We start from the raw sequence: 20,187 nt of genomic DNA, 5'->3' as shown, positions 1-20,187 counted from the left end.
TACTTTTTTGATGTGTCTGGTGAACTTTTGAAGCCTCAGCAAAGTTTGTGCATACTGAAAAACATAAAACTTTATAATGTTCCTCATTGGCAGATAGATAAGTAAACAATGTACTGCCCAGCAGCAGAGTAAGAACAATGTCTGCATCCACGCGAGGCTCCAAAGGGTGACTCAACAATGACTCAGCGATCACGTTGGTTTTAATAACATTCAGCTCCACATGATGGAGGACTGTGCAACAGGAAGATGAGCAGTGTTGTTGAATTTCAGATTTTAAGGACAAAAGGCGTCTTATTTTATCGTACCCTTTCTATTCCTTACACTTTTTGAGGTTTATGAGGTTTTACTGACAGTGATGGGCTGTACAAATAAACTGGTCCTGCCTTGATTAGATGCCTTTCAGATGTGGCAAATCCTCATCAGCGCCCCTCCAGTCATTACTTAAGAATTCAATCAATTAATCAAATTGTATCTGTACAGCCCATATTTGTCTCATAGGGCTTAACAAGGTGAGACAGCCTGTGTCCTTCATCCTCATCAAGAGTGAGGACTAACTACCAAAAGAAAAACCCTGTCTGTAAAAAAATAGTTCTCACATGTTTAGTCTCCAGCCCTGTTTGGAGCCTCTTAAGGAGGCTAACAGAACCAGGGCAAGATGTCCTCTGCTGTCGTGCTGAGTCTTTCAGCATTGTCATGTTGACTAGGTCATGGTCATTCTGTCCCATAACAGGCCTGACATCTTTTAATTAGAGAGATGGAAGAAGGGAGGAGATGTGGACGAATAATGTTCAACACAATGTCTGATTCACTGTTACATTTACTTAGAGCAGGATGATGGAGGCAGATCTATAATCAATAGAAATGAAAATGTTAACGTTGGTATGATTTGTTGTGGATTTTGTGACAGATTAGAAATAGTTGTATAATTTTAGAGGGATGTGAATTTATTTAAAGTGGTTATGGCTCCAGATAAATGAGGCACCACTCCTGTTCTCTACCTGACAGGTGAAGAGTCCACGGATTGTTTCCTCTGGCTGAATATAAACTTCCATTCTTCTCTGTGGCCATTAGAGGCTGTTCCTGGCACACCAGGTGTGCTGTGTCTGTTTCAAGGCCACATCCAGACAGAGGACAGCCACACAGCGGCCTGACTCACCCCATGTGTCAATAACCGCAGGCGTCTCTCGCCTATTCTTAACACGTCTTCCCCCTTCTTGCCTATTTTCTATCTTCCTTTCGTCATTAGGTCCGGTAATTGGTCCTTCTCCTGCCAGAAGCTGTCTCCCTCCACTCCAATCTGTCGCCTTCCCTTCTGTCTCCTGAAGTCTGTTGTTTTAGTTCGGGATTATGAATTACATTTCCTTAGCTTTATTCCATGTGTGTCTGTATCAGGGCTTACTTGACCATAAAACCACTTGTGAGATGGACTAACAAGCTGTGATGCTGTGATGGGTCCCTGACCCAGCAGGATATATTTAGCAATGGGCAATTGAGGAGAGGAAGGGTGGGGGGGAAATGTAAGTGTTCTGAACTGACGCCAGCTGCACAGTTGTATCCACAACTATGCAACTCAGTTTGATTAAGGTTCAAATAAGCCTCACAACAGTGTTATAATGAAACCCTGTTTGTGCCTTTTCTATAACAAGTATATCTATGATACAAAGTTAGAACTCAACTAAATGACATTGTTCTCATTTTGCCGTATGACAGTAACGTCATTTAAACCTTTACACGTATATTATTTCACTCATAAGCCAGTTATGGTTCACATAAAGATATTATATATGCAGCAAATTAAATTATTCTAACCTAATTATGAGACCAAACTTACTGAGATATGCTAATTCTGATATGACCAAAGCCTCAAGTATTGAGACACAAATTTGAGAGAATGCTAATGCAGATGTTAGCACACCGTCTCTAGATGATGTGGGATATCATGTCAGGAAAGACAAACACGGAGAGAGGTCAGCTTCTGCATTTTTTTCAGGTACTGCGGAGACAGGTGGTGACCCATCTGATTGGTTGCCTGAAAAGAAAAGCCGCACGAAGACAAACTGTTTCGAGACTCACTGTTTTAAGCTTAACGCCACAGGAATATGTTTGTTTCGATGTCAGAGGAGCTGAAGCGGCCTCAAAGTCTCAAATCGGCTGCTTGTGTGATACCCTCCTGGTGGCTTTGAGGAGTATTTCTGATGAAGAGTGACTGCTGCTGTTGTCATGTGGCTACAGGAGAGGAGCCGACAGCTGCTGATACACAACCTCCGGGACCCGTCGAGTACAGCAGACAGCATATCCACATTCTTCTTTGAAAAGCTCTGTCTACATACAACTCTGTTTTGATTTGCTGGCCAACAGTTCACTTCTCAATTAAAGACACTGATAGGATCCTTAGTAAAGAGACACACATTGTTTTGGGACTGAAGGCGGCTTGTTTCTGTGCTCATTAAGTTTAAAGGGCAAGTTAATAAACTTGTTTGGACACAGTTTGAAGATGTATTTTCTTCCTTTCATTTTATTTTCTTTCGTACAAGGAGGATAGTTGATTCATTACCAATCCAGGGTTCATTTTAATTTCCGATTAATTAGATATTTTGTAAGGCAATTCATTTCAATGTATGAGGGTTTCTGTATTTCGTGCCTTTCAAGAGTATGTAGAAGCCTCCTGAGCATGTTACAGTTATATGATCTCAGCAGTTTTTCTATAATAGGCTGAAACAGTGGGTACAAGTGGAGGAATAGCTGCTTTGTTTGTCCAGCACTGCTGCAGCTCACGAGGGGCAGAACGCATGGGAATAACAAACTAACCTTTCTCAAGCTCGCAGCGCAGGAGACTTGAATTGTCAAACCAAGGCTGAAAAACAAACAGTATTACACTGTGCGTTCACAGGAGTTACACAGTGAATTGTCGGAAACGACACTATAAATTGCCTGGCTGTATTATGTTGTGTTCCCGCAAGATGTGGATGGATCCACTTTATCTGTCTTTATGAAGTGTCAGGTATTTGACAGTGGCTGTAAAACCTAGAGGTGGTGGCTGTGTGTGTTTGGAAGTTAAAATGATTTGCAAAATTGCCTCGTAGTAATAAAAGTTAATAATAGGTCTGGAGGACTGACAGGCTGTTGGAGACAACAGAATGAGTGAAGATACCGTTCGTGGGGTTATAAATGTGATTCTAGTGGTATTAAGTTGTAGTAGTCACCCTAGTAGTGCTTAGCAGTGTTCTTTGTGTTAGTATTAGTTGTGCTTGTGTTGTGAACCTGTTTGAGTATCATTATTGCTGGTTGAATAGAATATTGCTTTTTTTCTGCTGCTTATTAACCTTTTTATTTTCAGAACCTCTCAACTGTTTTCTTCCTGCTAACTCCCAAGACTCTCATCTTCCCCAGTTCACCCGCTCTGTCTGTCTCTATCCCCCATTTCCCTGAAACGTCTCTGTCTGTTCTGTTGGATCTCCTATTCTAGTTCAATACCCAACCTCCCTTCACAATGACCCACGCGTGCTGCCCGAGCCTGTGGCCAGTCTGAGAGCCAGCCACTGCAGTCCAGTCTTTTACTTGCTGGACAATGGTAAGAGGAGGGAGGACTCAGGGATCTCAGCCTTTTCGCGGACGTCTGCTTGTGGCTTCTTTTTTTTTTTATGGCAAAACGAGGGAGGGAGCTGGGATAAATGGGTTGTTTTTGGCCAGGTAGTTGGTTCAGTGTTGCACCTTGCATGCCAGCTCCGCTTCCACACTGTGAGCAACTCTATCAGCGAGACACCAGAAGTCCTTTCATTCCCGACACAAGCACAGAGGTAGGGACCTTTTAGGTATTTCAAATAAAACTGGTGGCTTTGAAAGAGCCGGGCTACGGCAGAATCTTTCAAGGTCGTTGGTGATCAAGGGCAAAGCTGGTTTTTCACTTGGTTGCTGTAGGAATCATGAAAAACACACATATGTACATATGCAGCTGAGGTTACAGCCATTTAAAGCCCATCATTGAATGAAATATTGAATGGTCTTTAAAATTCAGTAAAACATCAAATCTTTCATAATTAGTCGATGTCGGCAGTGCCTTTCACCAAACAGATGCAATCTCACACCCTGATAGGTCAGCACAGATCAACCATCTAACAGGTTGCTTGCAGTGTAAACAAGCCGACAGGGACTGTGTTTCTAGTGACTGACTGTCTGCTGCTGTTTTCGTCAATGTCTTCCATGCTTTTGTTCGGACAACTGCTGGTGTTGTGTTGTCTCTCTCTGCTCCGGTTGCAGTGGGGAGGTGGGGCAGACGTTGTGATGTGTGTTGTATGTGCCAGTTTGGGGATTTGACCTTGGATCCGTCACCATTCAGCAATGCTGCAAGGCAGGCGGGCTTAGAAAGAGGAAGGGGTTGTATTCCCGCTGGGTACATCTGCTCTCTTGTGCTTCATTCTCTGTGGTGTTAATCATCGTGCCTCCGCTGGACCCACACATCTTTGTCACCTAAGGACAATATGCTACTTAACCAGGCTGTGGTGCTCAGATTGTCTCCAATTGTGTCTTTGTGATTGTGTGTCCATAAACCTGCAATCTCATCTTGTTGTCCTCTGCGCTAACATTCATCACTGTCTCATTTCTAACCAACTGCATGGTGGCCACTAAGTGACCAGCTGTGGTGCTGATAAAAATTACCTCCGCTTGCTGTGTACGTCAACATCAGTGTCGTGGCCTGATCAAATCCAAACATTAGGCCGTTTTTGGATCTCAGCACTCTATATGTTACTCTAATTCAGTTCATCAGCCTTTTCTACGGACCTCGGGGGGGGCGGAGGGATGTTTGCCTCCTAATCCTGCAGTGTGTTTGATCTTCAAAGGTATTCTTGTCATCTTGCATATACCTGTAACCTGCCATGGCCTTGCACAGAGGAGAAAATGAGCAAACCCGAACTGCACATTCAACAGAAATGTTTAAACACCATTTAACCACCAATCCTGCCTCAGTCCATCTACAGAATCATAAATCACCTTTAGAGGTGCCACCCACTGCCCAGCCAGGATATAACGTTTTCATTTTGCCATCGTTTTCCTTTGCGAACGCTACTTGAACAAATCATGAAGTAACATATGGAGTGTTGAGGTCCCAAATGGAGCTAACACTAACTGTTGCCAAACATGTGTTACATATGTTATACACAAATTAAAACTGTCCATGCACATATATTGTAGTGATAATGTTATTATCAACACAGATTGGTGAAATCCTTCAGAACTATTGTTTCTCAACTGACTAGATATAAATGAGCATGTCGTCATTAAGACCCCCGGTCATGAATCCTGGTACATGCAGTGGTTGGCTGCGTGTTCTTCATATTCACAATGAACATTTTATGAATTGTTAATTTGGCCACAGAGCTGTTAAACAGAGGAACCATCTGTTTGAGACTTGTTTATTATGAGAACATTTACTCTGTCACTGTAGCCGAACACTGCACAGTTTATATCTTTGTAGCAGCATCTGCTCCCCATGGTTCATTATGAAGAAAACACACGCTCACTCACACACACACACACACACACACACACACACACACATGAACATCTCATCCATTATCTTCTTAGCAACACTAATCTGAAAAGCTTTACTTGTTCCTGGAAAAAAATGGAAACAGAAGTTCATCGATTGAGGAATTCAATTAGGGCACCATGCCACCCTAATTTCCTCCTTTGTAATAAATGAAATATATCTTTCCTCAAAATGATCTTTGATACTGAGCTGACTACGTGGTCCTTCACAGCAAATAAGGTGCATAAATGGAATGAGCTGTATTACATTAAAATAGATTAAAAATAGATTCACAATTTCCGCCAGTCGGCCCCGCATCCTCTGTGGTAGAAGGATTGAAAACTGAGTCAACATTTATTTTGAAAGGAATTGTCACTGATTCCTTTGATGCATTTTCCAAATCCAAAACAAAATAAAATTTTCAAAACCCTAGACAAGGCAAATTCATGGTCATGCAGATTTTCCATGTGGTCTTTTTATGGACCAGTCGCATGTGAACGCCATCCCGTGTCTTCCACAAAGAAACAACAAAGCATTGCCTTCTTTTTGAGAGGGGAAACTGACTCATGACATCTCAACTCTGACCTTTGCAGTTCTCCACTTACTGCAAAATGCTTGCAAAATGTTAAAAGTTATTTTGTTCCCTCCAGTGTCTGGTTTTTGACACCGTGTGGTGTCACACTGTTTGTCTGTGCTTCGGTGTCAGACATCCCAGGCCTTAGATAAAACACAAAGCAGACCAATTTCACTTTGTAAATGAATTCAATGTTCATCGGATTACAGAAATGTGTGCAGTGCCTGGAGTTTAACATCCAGGGTAAATTCAAGTGTCTTGTTGCAGCTCAACGAGACATTGACCACTAGTTATAAGAGGATAAATCCTGCACCGAGTCCCTGGATGATTCACTGGGCCATTTATTTCCCTGGGTGTTACTAATCTTGTAGATATCGCTGCCTCCACTGGCCTGGGACAACAATGGAGCATGCATTTTGAAATACGCCTGCTGTGTGCAACTGCACCGATTTGCATGTTCTGGTTGTATTTTCATTTGAATTCCATTTGAATTCCATTTTGTTTGGTTAGATTATTTTCTTCCTTTTGCACTTTTTTTGGTTCACTCTTTGTCTTAGATTAGTACGAAGCCCCTGGAGTCCCAAAATATTATATAAATTTACATCTTGTGCAGACCAGATTATCTTTTGGGAACTAGTTGCTATCGAGAAAAATTCTCTTTTGGGACTTCAGGGGCTCCGTAGATTATTTATTTATTTTATTTTTATTTAAGGATTAACTGGTGCTTTGTTTCCTATTCTTTTGTTTCAGTAAAGGGCCCCGGCAGAAAGTTAAGTCTGCCGACAGATCTTAAGACTGATCTTGGTACGGTAGGCGAAAGCCAGCAGTTTTCATTTGATTTCTTTTGAATCATCGACTTTCTGCTTTTTTCACATATTCTAGGCTTTTTATGTAGCAGTAGTTGTTTTTGTTTTGTTTTCTTACTCAAACTTTCCCTTTTTCAGTTTACTTGTCACTCTCTCCTGTTCAAGCAGCCCATGAGACTGTCGGCCTGACTCGTTCGTCCATTGTGCCCCTTTAATGTATTTTGATTTCAATCTTCTGTATTCGTTCCGTTTACATTTTGCAAGTGTTTCTAAAGGTGATTCTTAGCTCATGCCCATGTTTAAATCTGAGGCTTTCTATCGCTCTATCATGATTGGACCATCCTCTGATTTTACACAACCTTTTCCTCCATTGACAGCCTTGCTCTACAGTGATTTGATCACTCGCTCCTTCCCTCACTTTAACTGGATCATTTCTCTCTGGAACAGCCGTCTCTTCATTATGACTGGATCATCTGCATTACAGATACCGAGTGCCCCCCCACCCCCCACCCCACCGCACTCACCCATACATCTGCTACATGAGTGCCACATCTACATCACAACCTCAGGTTTCTCTTTTCTCTGCGCCTGCAGTGTCATACATGCTGTCCCCTCAAAAAAAACTTCTGCTTCTTCTACACAAAATGCGCCGGTGCTTTCCTGTGACTCATTCAATAACCTTTCGGCGTGTGACAGTTAAAAAAACAGTGCTTTTGTTTTATTTACATCTTTTATGAGCCAGGTTATAAAAAAAAAATGGAGAAGAACAAGTTTGTTTGCCTCATCACACATTAAGTGTCGTCAACAAAGGAACATTTTAAGCTTCCTGTGAGGTTAAAACAACAAAGTGTCAGTATTGTATGTTGTGTGTAAAATGGATAGAAATACATATTAATACTTATTTTTATCATTAATCATACTTGATCTAATCTTTAATCTTTTCACTTCAATAGGAATATGGTATTTATTGGGTCGGATCTGTCTAATATTTGGTGTATTTGCTATCGTGTGTGAGTCGGTGTATGTGCAGTCTTGATGTATGTGGTAGTCCATGCTTTGGGTGATGTGTATGAGGATACAGGGCCATTCTTTCTACTATGTAGTTTCCTGCAGAACATTTCGGGGCAAAAAACTGAGTGGCCGCATCTCTGTTTGAAATTCAGAGTGAGAAAACATCAATACAGAGGCACAGCGGTGCCGTCATGCAGCTCTCGATCAGTCGGCCCCGATACTAATCTCAGTTTTCAATTGCCCGCTTTGCCTCGGCTCGTCCTGCTGTGAAACTGTGCGTGTTGCACGAGGACTGGGTGGCACCCCGGAGCTTTTCATCTTCACTTTGAAACTGAGTCATTTTTTGCATCAACCATGCAGGACAAGTTGAGAGAGGAGAGGTAATAATCCCAAAAATAAGTGAGAAGCTTTTTTTTTTTTTTACTCGTAACTGAGAGGAAGTGAGATTTAAAGACCTTGTGGCGTTTGGTATCATGAAGCTGTAATTACCTGTCCAGACGGCTTTTTCCTCACACGCAACTGAACTGCAGGAAACAAAGGTTTGACTCTAAAAAAAAAAGTAAGGACAAAGTTTCCACAGTCAGTCCCTGAGGGGAGGCCATGCACAACAACGATTCCAGGAGAGTAACAAGTGTTTCCTGTCAGCATCGGCTGTAGCTGATCATGTAGCCCAACGACTAGAATTTAATTAATTAATCTAAGAAACAGTATTATATTTATTGCAGTTTGTATTATCAGTCTTATTTATTTGATCTTCACTTTAGGCTTTTTGTCAAAGCTGTTAAATACTGTAAAGCTCCTGGTCGTCAAAAGAAGGTTTTCACACAGGAGAAAAAAAAAAAAAGTGGAAGTGAAACAAGCCTGTTTTTCTTATGATTTCTATGATTTATGATCTCTCTCCTGGCACAGACTGGATGACTGCACTACAATATGACACTGCACATTGTACCCACTTTCCTTTTCCCCCAGCATCTCTCTCTTCTTCCTGCTCATACTGATTTCCAATCGCTCTCCGACCCTTTGCAACTCACTCTTTCCTCCTTTCTCACCTTCCGCCATCTTTTTTATTGACAATCTGATCTTCAACATCAGCTTGCTTCTCTGACACTGCAAAAATGTCCATCTTCATAGGTCATGTGATGTACTATTGTAATTAAAGTAGTAAGTCGGCTTTTATTTTTAGAAACTGCCACAATCGCAGTGAGTTTTATTTCCTATAAGATGATAAAACAGGATTATAAAAAAGTAAAATCAGCAGTTTTCTCCCTTATTTAACTAAAGCCGCTCATTATCAGACTAAGTGACCTGTGATGGTGGATTTTGCAGTTGTGGATTTGAATATGAATGAAAGTTTCTCTCTTTCCCTCTTTGTATTGTTTGCTAATGCTTTGCCGTTGTTACAGATCATGTCAATGGACATTGCACTAGCCCCACCTCCCAGCCCTGCTCGGCGGGGAAGCCTCGCGTCCCAATGGGTCCCGAGGGGCCACGGCTTACCCGCAGAGGCCCTGGCCGACCGCCCTTCCGCAAGGCCCAGTCTGCTGCTTGCATGGAGATCTCTTTGCCTGTGTCCCACACTGAAGGTGTGTGCTTGTCCTCCCCCCCATCCCTTAACTTCTCTAACATGTTCTCCCTCCCAACAAGTGCATGCCTTTCTCTCACCCTGCGGTAAGTGGTTTAAGGCCTGATACATAGTTAACACAAGGCAATAATATGCTAATGCAAGTTAGCAAAATTGAAAAACTATTTGAAACAGCATATTTTAACCATAATTTTAACCACAAAATTAAATTAAAATAAAAGTCTGAGAAGAGGAACCATATGAATATAAAAACAAAAAACGTTTAATTTTCTATTTCCAAACATGACCCCTGAGGTGATAATGATGTATAAGTGAAATAATCAGTTGTTCAAATGAATATATATAAAAAAGCTGTTTACATTTTAATGAAACGTAACCAGATATTCTCTCTCAAAATGCACATCTAAAATACTTGACTATTACCATCTAAAAACTCAATTGAACCTCGTTAAGGCCCGTCCTGGTGCCAGTGACTGTGTCTCGATTCAGGACCTGTCTCTGTCACCTTCTGTGATGCAGAGGGGTCATAATCTGTGACCTTTATTTTAGACGTCGGAGGCTGAAAGGTCTGGGAGCCTCTGGTGTAGTAAGTTTAGTGTTTCGCTTATGTTTGGCCATTTAGCAGTAAATAGGAGGGGCAGGGTTGGTTAAATGGTCAATTTATTCGATTGGCAGTCACTAAACTCTGTAGAGGATGTGTGTGCCCACTGAGATAAGTGGAAATCAGGCAATAGGCGAATGTTGACAGTGAGAACATGATGATCATAGCTGTTCTACATTTACACTAACAGCGGCTGCTTCCACATTAAACAGTGTGAGAGCCACTTTGCTACTTCAAACATATATATTTTCTGCAACTTGCATTAGCATCACCTTACAACATTGCAGCTCTTGCATGGTGACTCTTAACACGATTGCCTGTGTCGACTATGTCCCAGCCCTGAAGGTTGATGCTATTTTCAAGTGTATTAACTGATTTCTTTTGACTTCTTCAATGCCTGTTTTTCTTTTTTAATCCTCTGCATCAGAATTCTGCATGTATTTAACTCCAAAAGCAGCACTGAGGTGTTAGAAATGAATGTCGCGTTTTTTACCCCCATCCAGTCATATAGTTTGATGAGGTAACATTTTAGCCTTGTTTCTGTCATATTTCTTTCTCGTCTCGTAGAGAGATTGTAGATGTTTTAGTCTTTTGATGAGTAACGGAGCTCACGTTAGGTTCGTGTAGTGTGGCCACACTGTCCGCCTTTCTCATAACCCATAAATCGTTGAGCTAAGGGAGGCTTTTCATCACTTTCTTTTAGTTCATGTCCTTGTGTGCGAGTATATACAGTTTCTTTGTATTGCAGGTGATCATGCAATTTTTTCCCCCGACATTCAAAAGGCCCTTTTCAGCATGCACACACATGAAAGAGGAGATTAAGTAGTTAAAGACGACCGTTGGAGCACGATTCGCACTCTGGCATTTTGACATTCTCATTGACAGATCTGACATTTCTTTTCATTTGCCTCGATTTGAACTCTTTTCATTCACACCCTGTCTTTGACATGCACTGCCTGGAAATGGATCGGCCCGAGTGGCCTCATCTACCCATGATAAGTGTGGAGATTTGTGTGTGTGTCTGTGTGTGTTTTCAGTGTGGAAATATGTCCCTCTGTCTCTGTGTGTGATGCCTAGGTATTTGTTATCGCCACTGTATTCAGTGTTTATGTGGGGTCTGAAAAAGTCTTATATTCAACTCGTTTAAACTGCAAAACACTTTTCAATGACAGTAAAAATGGCAACAAAGGAATGTGCTTTCAAGTAAGGACATGAAATGACACTCCAGGCAGCGTCATTTTAAGATTTGACCCGAGAACCGACACAGATAATGGCCTCTGTCAGTATTATGTGCAAGAACATTTAATCACACAGTATGAAATCCTGCACTTAGTCTGTCACTGTCAGACATTGCTGCAGGACATCTATTGACGTTGTATAGCTGCAAATTTGTAGATTTCCTTTGTTTTGACAGTGGATGGAAAATAAAAGTGGGGTGGGCAGACAATGGCCAGTGACTGACCGACACACAATGATTGGCCAAACATTTACATGCTCCAATTTGAAATGTGCACCATTGGGATAGTACTTCACAGGCAGGAGATTGACCTTCATGTCATCTTGTGAAAAAATGTATATTTATGTCAGTCAAAGTCTTGTGATCTTCATATTTATCACAATCTACAGAACTGTGTTCAGGACCTGGTGTACCACCAGTACTGCTTTATATAATGCTCTGAAGGAGTGTTCACTTCTGGAACGCTCTGGCTGGAGGAGGTCACTCCCACTTTTTAATCTGGGCCTTTTTTTCGATTATACAAATCTAAAATGGTTCTAAAAAGCTGTTGTAGAATATTGATGTTAAAAATAATCGGGATAGGTGCAGTGTTGCTTGTTGAGTCACAGCTGACTATTACACCAATACATTAATTAGACTCCCTCTGCCATCTTCATCAGCCTCATTATACCACATTGACCTGGAACCAGGGGAGAAAAAAATGTTACATCAGCATAATCTGAATGTTTTATTAAAGCCACTGCCTGGGCTACAGCTGCAGAAGCAGCCACACCAATGCAGATAATAGAATACGTTTATTTTCCAAAGTTTTAAGGCAATAGAACAAATGAAATTCTCCTTAGAACAGGTTGACAGACTTTTTAATTTATTAGGAAACCTTATACTAACCATAGGCTGAACTAACATAGTGTTACGGGTTGCCTGTGTTTAGACATTCACTGAATCCATTGTCAGATATTCAACAATCTCTCTAATACTAAAGAAGAGTGTCACCATCTCTGTAAGGACAACTCTTTCTGTGTGCCTGAGTGGTACCATCTGTCCTCCTGCTCAAATGTGCTGAGGAAGCTTTGACAGAGTGGCTCCGGCTTTAATCGATTTACAGTGGTCACCCTTATCCAGAGTGTCACATGGTATGACACGAGGGTAAATTGTCTTGCCTTCTTAGTCCATGATATGGTATTGGACCCAATTAAACTGCTCCTCATATCAAAACCATCTTTGACCTTTCCCAACCTTTTGTGTCAAATGTCTGATTCACAAACAGCGTGGGAGGAAATCATTTAAAAAATCAACAATCTCCACTATCTGCACAAGCTTTAATGTGCTTTTATTCATTCATTTCATTTCTCAGCAGACCGATGCATATTCACTGACTGGCGCCTCCCTTGGGCTCTGTTGTTTATCAGTTGCACTGGGTTACCACAGTGAAGAGCCAGCGGGATCACTGGAATAATTAAAGGTCAACAAGCAGTGCGAGAGGTGAGGCCGATGTTAATGAGGCCTGCATTCCAGGAGAGGAGACAGAGGAGGGAAATGGCAGGGGAAGCGAAACTGAATATACAGTATCCATGTCACTACCTCCTCTATTGGTTGGGCTGCACACCGATTAAATATTGAAGATGTTATGGTATGATAACATTAGATTCGCCTGTGGACGTGGTAATAAAGTGGTAGTTGAAGAACAGGAACACCGGTAAGATCGTGTTTGTGTAAGTTAAGAGAGGTGAGTGTAGCCTTTGATTTAAACATACTCACAAACAGCAAAATAGGTAATGGTATCTCATAATATAAAACATTTCACAGGTAAAAGACGGAGAACTCAAATATATTTTTCTGTGCTCTGCAGTTTTAAGGTGACTCAGTAACTACCTGGCCAGATGCTGAAAAGGCTTTCAGAGGATGTTCTGTTCTGCACCTCCGCACACCCACATCCGAAACAAAACAAAAAAACTGAAACCACACACCTGATATTGTGATGTAAGAAGTCCCTGTTGAATCGCTGCATACAACAACTTGAGCAGCTTGTTTTTTTTACATACAAAATTTGTCAGTTCCCAATTAAATGCACAATTAACACAAAATGTGGCACAATTCTCTATTCACAGTCATTGGTTAGTACATAGATATGACCAGGTGTTCAGTAGCAGTCTCCATGTGTCTGTCCCTGTCTCTCCAAAGTGTGTGGATGGAAGTGCATGTACCACAGCATAAACCTGGCACAATGTCCGTCTCTTCCTATCACCCTCTGACACTGCCTCACCTGGCTCTCTAGCTCCCTGTGAAGCAGCCCCCACCCCAGGGGGCCCCTGTGTCCTGCCAGTGTACCACTCTGCCTGACTTTCATTAGCCAGCCCCCCCACAGGCTCTGTCACACAGCGTAAACGCACCCCAGCGACACACACGGCAAAAGCTGAGTCGTTGCTACCGAGACCCACGGCAGAAGGCTATTTCGTCTGTGTGTCTGCCGGCAGCTTGTGCAGCCGGGTTGTCACGATACCAGAATTTACCACTAAAACCATCTGAATGTATTGGTGCTGATCTGATACCATGTGAAACGAGAAACAGGTTTTTTTCTGAGTTTTCATGTCCCTTTTGTGTTACTTTTTTTGTGCTCGTAGCAGTTTCAGAAGGAGCAGCATCAGATGTTGGTTGTCGTGCTACAGCTCTGTGCGTTATCCCTGGTCCCCATGTGGGACTACCAGTGTGGTATTGAGCAGATGGTGTTGAGATGGTGTTTAGTGAGAGGATGTTTTTTCTTTTGAGTCAAAGTTGTGTGGCCACAAGAAACGTAGCCTCTTTTTCCGTCACTCTCTCTTTCTGTCTGTGTTCAAATTTCAAGGAATCTCTCAGCTCACACTCAGCTGCCTCTTTCTCTCTTCCCCTTTCTTTCATCCTCTGGTCCTGCTGTCCATCATGTCTGGTTCTTGGCTGGGTGGCTATGTGTGCGCACCCGTGTGTGTGTGTGTGTGTGTGTGTGTGTGTATTGACTTCTCTGGGTCTGGGCGATTGTGGTTTGTCCGACGGGTTTCATGTTGTGGTGGGGGGGGGCGAATAGGTTATGCCTCGAGGAGGGCGATGCTCCAGCAGTTGCACGGAGTCTCTATGTACTCCCACGACGAGCACCACAGCTCCAGCGCCTACTGCTGGAACGAGAGAGGTAAGGGGGCCTCGGCCACAAACCCATCACCCGCTGTCCTGCTGACTGCTACACGTTTGTCCGTCCCTCCCGTCGGTCAGTATGTCCTTCCCTCCGTCAGCAAGTCCGTCCGTCCCGTGGCCCTGTCCTGTCTGAAACACGCCTAGAAGTGCTCACGTCCTGAGGTGTAGGGGCGGCTGTGATGCCATCTTTATATAGCAGCAGCAGTCAGTGTATAGTGTATGTTTTGCAGTCAGCACACTTTTTTGGCACACAGCAGTTGTTGTTACATAAACTCTGCTTTCCGGGGAAGGCAGCACTCCACGTTGCCTGGCTTTGAATTATTCAGAAGTGCAGCGATACAGAAATACTTCTACGATGGAGTTTTAAAGTACACAATGGTGGACGTGAATGGGCTGCACTAAAATAGAGCTAAAGACGTTTTCTGTGTCTTTCTCTGTGTGTGTGTATCATCAGGCCGCTGAACAGTGAGTAGAACCAGCAGTTTCAATTAGACAACAGGAGTGTTTGTGTGTGCACAGGCGTGTGTTGTGAAAACAAGGTCTCCGTCTTGTCGTCCCCTCGTAATGTTTGATCACATCCCTTCGCAGTGTGTCACCTCTCGTTGGCATGTCCCTGTTTGTTCCGGTGTTTTACACGACACACGGAGGAGTTCTTGTCTTTTGCACTCTTTGTCACTCTCTCTCCTCACACGCAGATTACCATTTTCTAATTAACTTGTCTTCACCTCATATCACCTGTCCGTCTTCCTCGTCCATCTCGTTGTTGCCATAAATCTATATTTTCTCTTTCTTCTGTCCTCTCTTTCCCTTCCTTCCCTCTGCACCGCTTCATGTCATGTTTCCTCCCGGGGTCCATGTTTTCGCCGGCAGCTGCGGAGAGTCGTGAAAACTCCTTCAGCCGCTCGCGCAGCTCCAGCGTGTCCAGCATCGACCGGGACACCAAAGAGGCAATCACCACGCTGCAGTTCGGAGAGTCCTACGGGCGCAAGAGTGATGCCCTGCCGACCCCGTGTCTGTGGGTGGGCACCAGCTTGGGCGTGGTCGTGCTCATCCCGATGTCCCTTCCCACTGACCAGGAGGAGAGGATGGAGGAGGCGGTCACCATTGGCCCCTGTGGTAAGTACCAGGGTTTCATCAGAGGTGTCATCTATGTAGTTTTTCGTGCAGTTTTCTTGCACCAACAGGGATTAGTACTTTTCTTGTGTGCACTGGTGTTTTAGTTCTCAGCATTAGATCTCACATTTTGACCACACATAAGAAAATGGGTCAAAGTGACTTGTGTTTTGGACCTCACTTGATAGATTGAAAATATTAGTCAATGCTAACTGTACCGTAAAAATGCATCCTGGATTTGATTGGTTTTCAATCCTCTAGTGTTGCCATCAAACAGCGAATAGAACAGCACCCAAACCAACATGTTCCCATTGCAGTAATAAGCCTGTAGCATTCTCCTTGTTTCCCCTCATGACTGTGATGTAGACGAGTTCTTCAGAAATAATAAAATGGTGTACAAAAAAACCACAAGACTCTGATCTGAAGTAAAACACCGGCTCCCGTTTCAACACCACTTGTATGTTTGACACAACACATCCACTCAGACAAATGAGACATCGCAGTGTTGACGCAAAACAAGGCTTTTAGAATAAGAGCAGGCAATTTCCTCAGGAATGAAATGGGCTGCTTCGCCGTGCGAGCAGCACTCGAAGGCTCAACTCTCCCCGGGTCCCGCTCGTACTAGAAAGCGTCTCGAACGGCATTAGTCCCAATTAGAGGGGGAGTTTGTTGTCATGGAGAAACTCTTGACGGCCATTTGTCATGCATGGTCTCACATTGACTAAATTCTGCACTCAGAGCAAGGATGGATTTTTTGCAGCTCCGACCGTGTTCGCACTCCGACTAAACAAAACTGAGCCAGTGAATTAACACATCACCAGTCCAGGAGCCCCGCTGCGTGAGGGAAAGGTCTCTCGTCTCAGGGTATAAACATCAATTGAACCAAAACATCCAGGCCCTTTGAAGCAGCAGCTGTTCTCCGGAGACCGAGCGAGCGAGAAGCAAGCTTTTTACTGGAAGGTCACAGATCCTGGAAAACTGGCGGGCTGAGAAGGGAGGATTGTTGAGCTCAGTCTGTGCTGCTGGGGATTTCCTCTGGAGAGAGTGAGACGTCTCCAATGCAACAATCGATGTGTTTGAGAATAATATCGTAGCTTACTATGGAGACAAAAGCAGAAAACAAGTCCTGGGACAAAAATGTTTTGTGTTTAACTTGCATCGTTTATGCAAACTGTCGTTACCAATGTTATTCTAATAATAATAATAATAATAACTTTATTTATATAGCACCTTTCAACAGCCATTACAAAGAGCACAAATAAAAGCATGAAAACAAAACAAGACAAGAAGGCAACTTAGGTAATGTAACTTAAAAAGACAGCAAATTGTATGACACAAAATCTAAGAAAGCAGATAAAATAATCAACATCATTTTAAAGTAATGGCAACAGAAAATGATAAAATAAACATAAGTAAAGGCAAGAGAAAAACATTCAAGTCAAATCCATTCTGTTAATGTGACTAGAGGGTTGGAATAATCAAGTTATAATACATACTAATTATTCTACTATTTTTACTATGGAATTAGGTGACCTCCTATCATCTGCATCCTGCACTTATATGCTATAGTTGTCTGCTGTGGCTTCGGACACTTTAGGTCTCATGCAAACCCATGTTTCATGTTTTCCTCTCTTGTCTCGTCCCAAACACTTGCAGGAACCGTCCTGATGCTGAAGGGCTCAGTGCTGCGCTTTGGCTTCTTGGACTGCATGGGGGCGGTCATCCAGAGCCCTTACGAGGCCTGGCGGGACCCCAACGTCCCCGAGGACCCCGATCGACCGCGGCGGCGCAAGCTGGTCAACTTTTCCCCGTCGTCGTCCCAGGACGCCTGCGGGGACGGACATCTGGCCGTGGTGTGCTCCGAGAGGCAGGCCAAAGTGTTCCTGATGCCCTCGCAGTCCTGCCTCTTTGTCCACAACATCACAGAGTCGTCGTTTGTGCTGCGCGCCGACGTGGTGTCGGCGTGTAACAGCGTGTGCCTCGCCTGCTTCTGTGCCAACGGTCACGTCATGACACTCAGGTACAGAGACAGCTGCAGCAGTGTGAGAATACTGAAGGGGTCTGAAAACAGCAAAGCCCTGAATCAGTGGCACTATTTTTTGCACATTATCAAATTGTGTTGAATCCTGATATTTGATCAAATTAGATTATAGATCATAGATAATAATAACTATTAAATTACTGTAATCGTGCTGTCTACATTTAGCTGTGGCGTGGTTCGCTCTGCAGACTACACGGATGTTCCTGCATGGTATCTTACTCGTCTCTTTCTTCTTGCCTAGTCTCCCCAGTCTGAGACCGCTGATGGACGTCAACTACCTGCCTCTGACAGACATGCGCATCGCAAGAACCTTTTGCTTCACCAACGGGGGGCAGGCTCTCTATCTCAGCTCCCCGACAGAGATCCAGAGAATTACTTACAGCCAGGAGATGTGTGACAACCTGCAGGTCAGCACCGCAGTGGGTGTGTGTGTGTGGGGGGGGGGGGGGGGGGGTTGAGTGTGTATTTGTGTCTGTGCTGTTTCTATGACATGCAACATCTCAGATTTTAGTGGTATTAAAGACATTATGCACAGATAAAGTGTGTGGGCATCCACTTTGACAATTTGTGTCATCTCACTCTGTGTCTCTGAGTTCAGAAAAGTGTTTGTGCAGTAATTAAGCAGACGCCTTTGTCCCCACTGTTTATAAGGCCCAGAGCTGACAGCGGCTATTGAAAAGAAATGTCACACTTGTCATATGTTGTCTGAAGTACCGTGTGTGTGTGTGTTTTTGTGTGTTTGTATATAAGCCCGATCATACTCCTAGAGGTGTTTATTCTCAAAAACCATCACGGCACTCTCACTAATGATAACATATGTCAGTGGAGCTGTGAAAATGATGCTGTGGGGCAATACTGCCACCTACAGGCAAACAGTGGTTGGTTACTCACATTATGGTCTAGTGCTCACTGTCAATGTACAGTAAGAACAGCATTATTATACTTGTATATATACATATATATATATATATATATGCACTTCCACCTCACCATACCTCATTGATGACCAGTGTAATCAACAAATGTTGGCGCTATGTCCCTGGTGCACAACTAGAAATGATTGTTTGATAACAAACTGTATCAATTGCTGAGAATTCTTCGATTTTGTTCCTGTCCATTATTTGCAGGAAATGCTCGGAGAGCTGTTTACACCGATAGAAACACCGGAGGCCCAGAACAGAGGCTTCCTGAAGGGCTTCTTTGGAGGAAACGCCAACACCTTCGACAGAGAGGAGCTCTGTGCGTTTATTTCTTGTTTCTATTTGTCTCAATGTAAAGTGCTTAATTTCCGTGTGTGCTAATTCACCCAGAAGATGACATAAGTCTCAACTTTTCAAGGGTTAACTGTGCAATTATCTGAGGGTTATGTGAATGTGCTTTACATTTCACCATCGCTTTTCTCTCTTTATTTTGCTACCTGTTGTTGTTGACAGTCGGTGAGGCAGCATCTGGGAAGGCGTCCCGCAGTCTGGCGCAGCACATCCCTGGCCAGGGGGGGATGGAGGGCATGAAGGTGGCAGCGGGGGGAGTCGTGGGGGATCTGGCTCGGGCCCGTATCGCTCTGGATGAAAGAGGCCAGAGACTGGGGGAGCTGGAGGACCGAACCGCTCTCATGATGTCCAGTGCAGAGGGCTTCTCCAAACACGCTCATGAGGTGAACACAGGAACTGTTACTGTAGTAATACATAGACAAGATATTTATGATCATCAAATTTGAAGTAAAATGAAGATAAGGATACAAGTTTTAGGATAATTTGCTCAATTACGCTCAGCTCATTTTGTTTGTTTTTAATCGTTTCATTAATAATCATTGGTTAATGCCTCAAAACCTAAATAATCGTGACAGTTCACCATTACAGTCTCTTCCATTTACTCCTCCACTGATGTTTGTTTGTTTCAGACACAGAAAAGGTTGTGTTTATTATTCATCCCGCAAACCTTTTCCTTTTTGTCTTTTCACAGCTGATGCTTAAGTGCAAGGACAAGAAGTGGTACCAGTTCTAATAGCAGCAGGACAGAGGGCGGAGGCTGCCCTGAGACTGCTGAGAGCTTTATGCTGGGACAGGGACTTTCCTTCTGCAGATGGGAGCAATCAAAAAGAGAGACTCAAGAGTGACTTTGTCTTTATGGCTTGTGGACTGGCTATGTTTGCGGCACTGTCACCTTGTTGAATGACCGGGACGGGCTAGTTCCTGAGTTCCTTGTCTAGACACGCTGTGATGAGGATAGAGAGACGGTGGCGACATTTATAGGAATGAAGAAAGTGGGAATATCCGGCAAAGCGTGTGTGTGTTTGTTTGTGTGTGTGTGTGTGTGTGTGTGTGTGTTTGTGTGAGTGTGTGTGAGTGTGCGTGTGCGTGTGTGTATGGTTGGATTTTCTGGACCTCACTGTGTAGATACTCTAAAAGTTACGAAACCAACAACAAATGCATGACACAAAAATGGATGACTATTAAAAATATCCAACTGCCATACTAAAAAGCAGCATGCTACTTTAACAGGAGATACAAAAAAAGTTTTATTTAATAATATA

At 43.2% G+C, this 20,187-nt stretch overlaps 1 protein-coding gene across 4 annotated transcripts in view; it reads left to right on the top strand.

The window, feature by feature from the left end:
- Positions 1-20,167, top strand: part of stxbp5l (syntaxin binding protein 5L) — a 111,493-nt gene extending 91,326 nt beyond the window's left edge. For 2 of the 4 annotated variants that reach the window (XM_062402088.1, XM_062402091.1), the window contains 10 exons: positions 3,467-3,571; positions 6,852-6,905; positions 9,322-9,501; positions 14,397-14,498; positions 15,371-15,616; positions 17,270-17,633; positions 17,896-18,061; positions 18,782-18,893; positions 19,088-19,308; positions 19,617-20,167. In XM_062402088.1, the coding sequence (XP_062258072.1) occupies positions 3,467-3,571; positions 6,852-6,905; positions 9,322-9,501; positions 14,397-14,498; positions 15,371-15,616; positions 17,270-17,633; positions 17,896-18,061; positions 18,782-18,893; positions 19,088-19,308; positions 19,617-19,658 (1,592 nt within the window). In that variant the 3' untranslated portion in view covers positions 19,659-20,167. The remainder of the gene's footprint in view (positions 1-3,466; positions 3,572-6,851; positions 6,906-9,321; positions 9,502-14,396; positions 14,499-15,370; positions 15,617-17,269; positions 17,634-17,895; positions 18,062-18,781; positions 18,894-19,087; positions 19,309-19,616) is intronic. The other 2 variants (XM_062402089.1, XM_062402090.1) reach the window with 2 other exon arrangements.
- The last annotated feature ends 20 nt before the right edge of the window (positions 20,168-20,187 follow it).

This window comes from Platichthys flesus, chromosome 13 (genome assembly GCF_949316205.1).
Source record: "Platichthys flesus chromosome 13, fPlaFle2.1, whole genome shotgun sequence".
Classification (NCBI taxonomy): domain Eukaryota; kingdom Metazoa; phylum Chordata; class Actinopteri; order Pleuronectiformes; family Pleuronectidae; genus Platichthys; species Platichthys flesus.
Note: the sequence above shows the minus strand (reverse complement) of the source record. Positions and strands in the feature narration are given on the sequence as shown.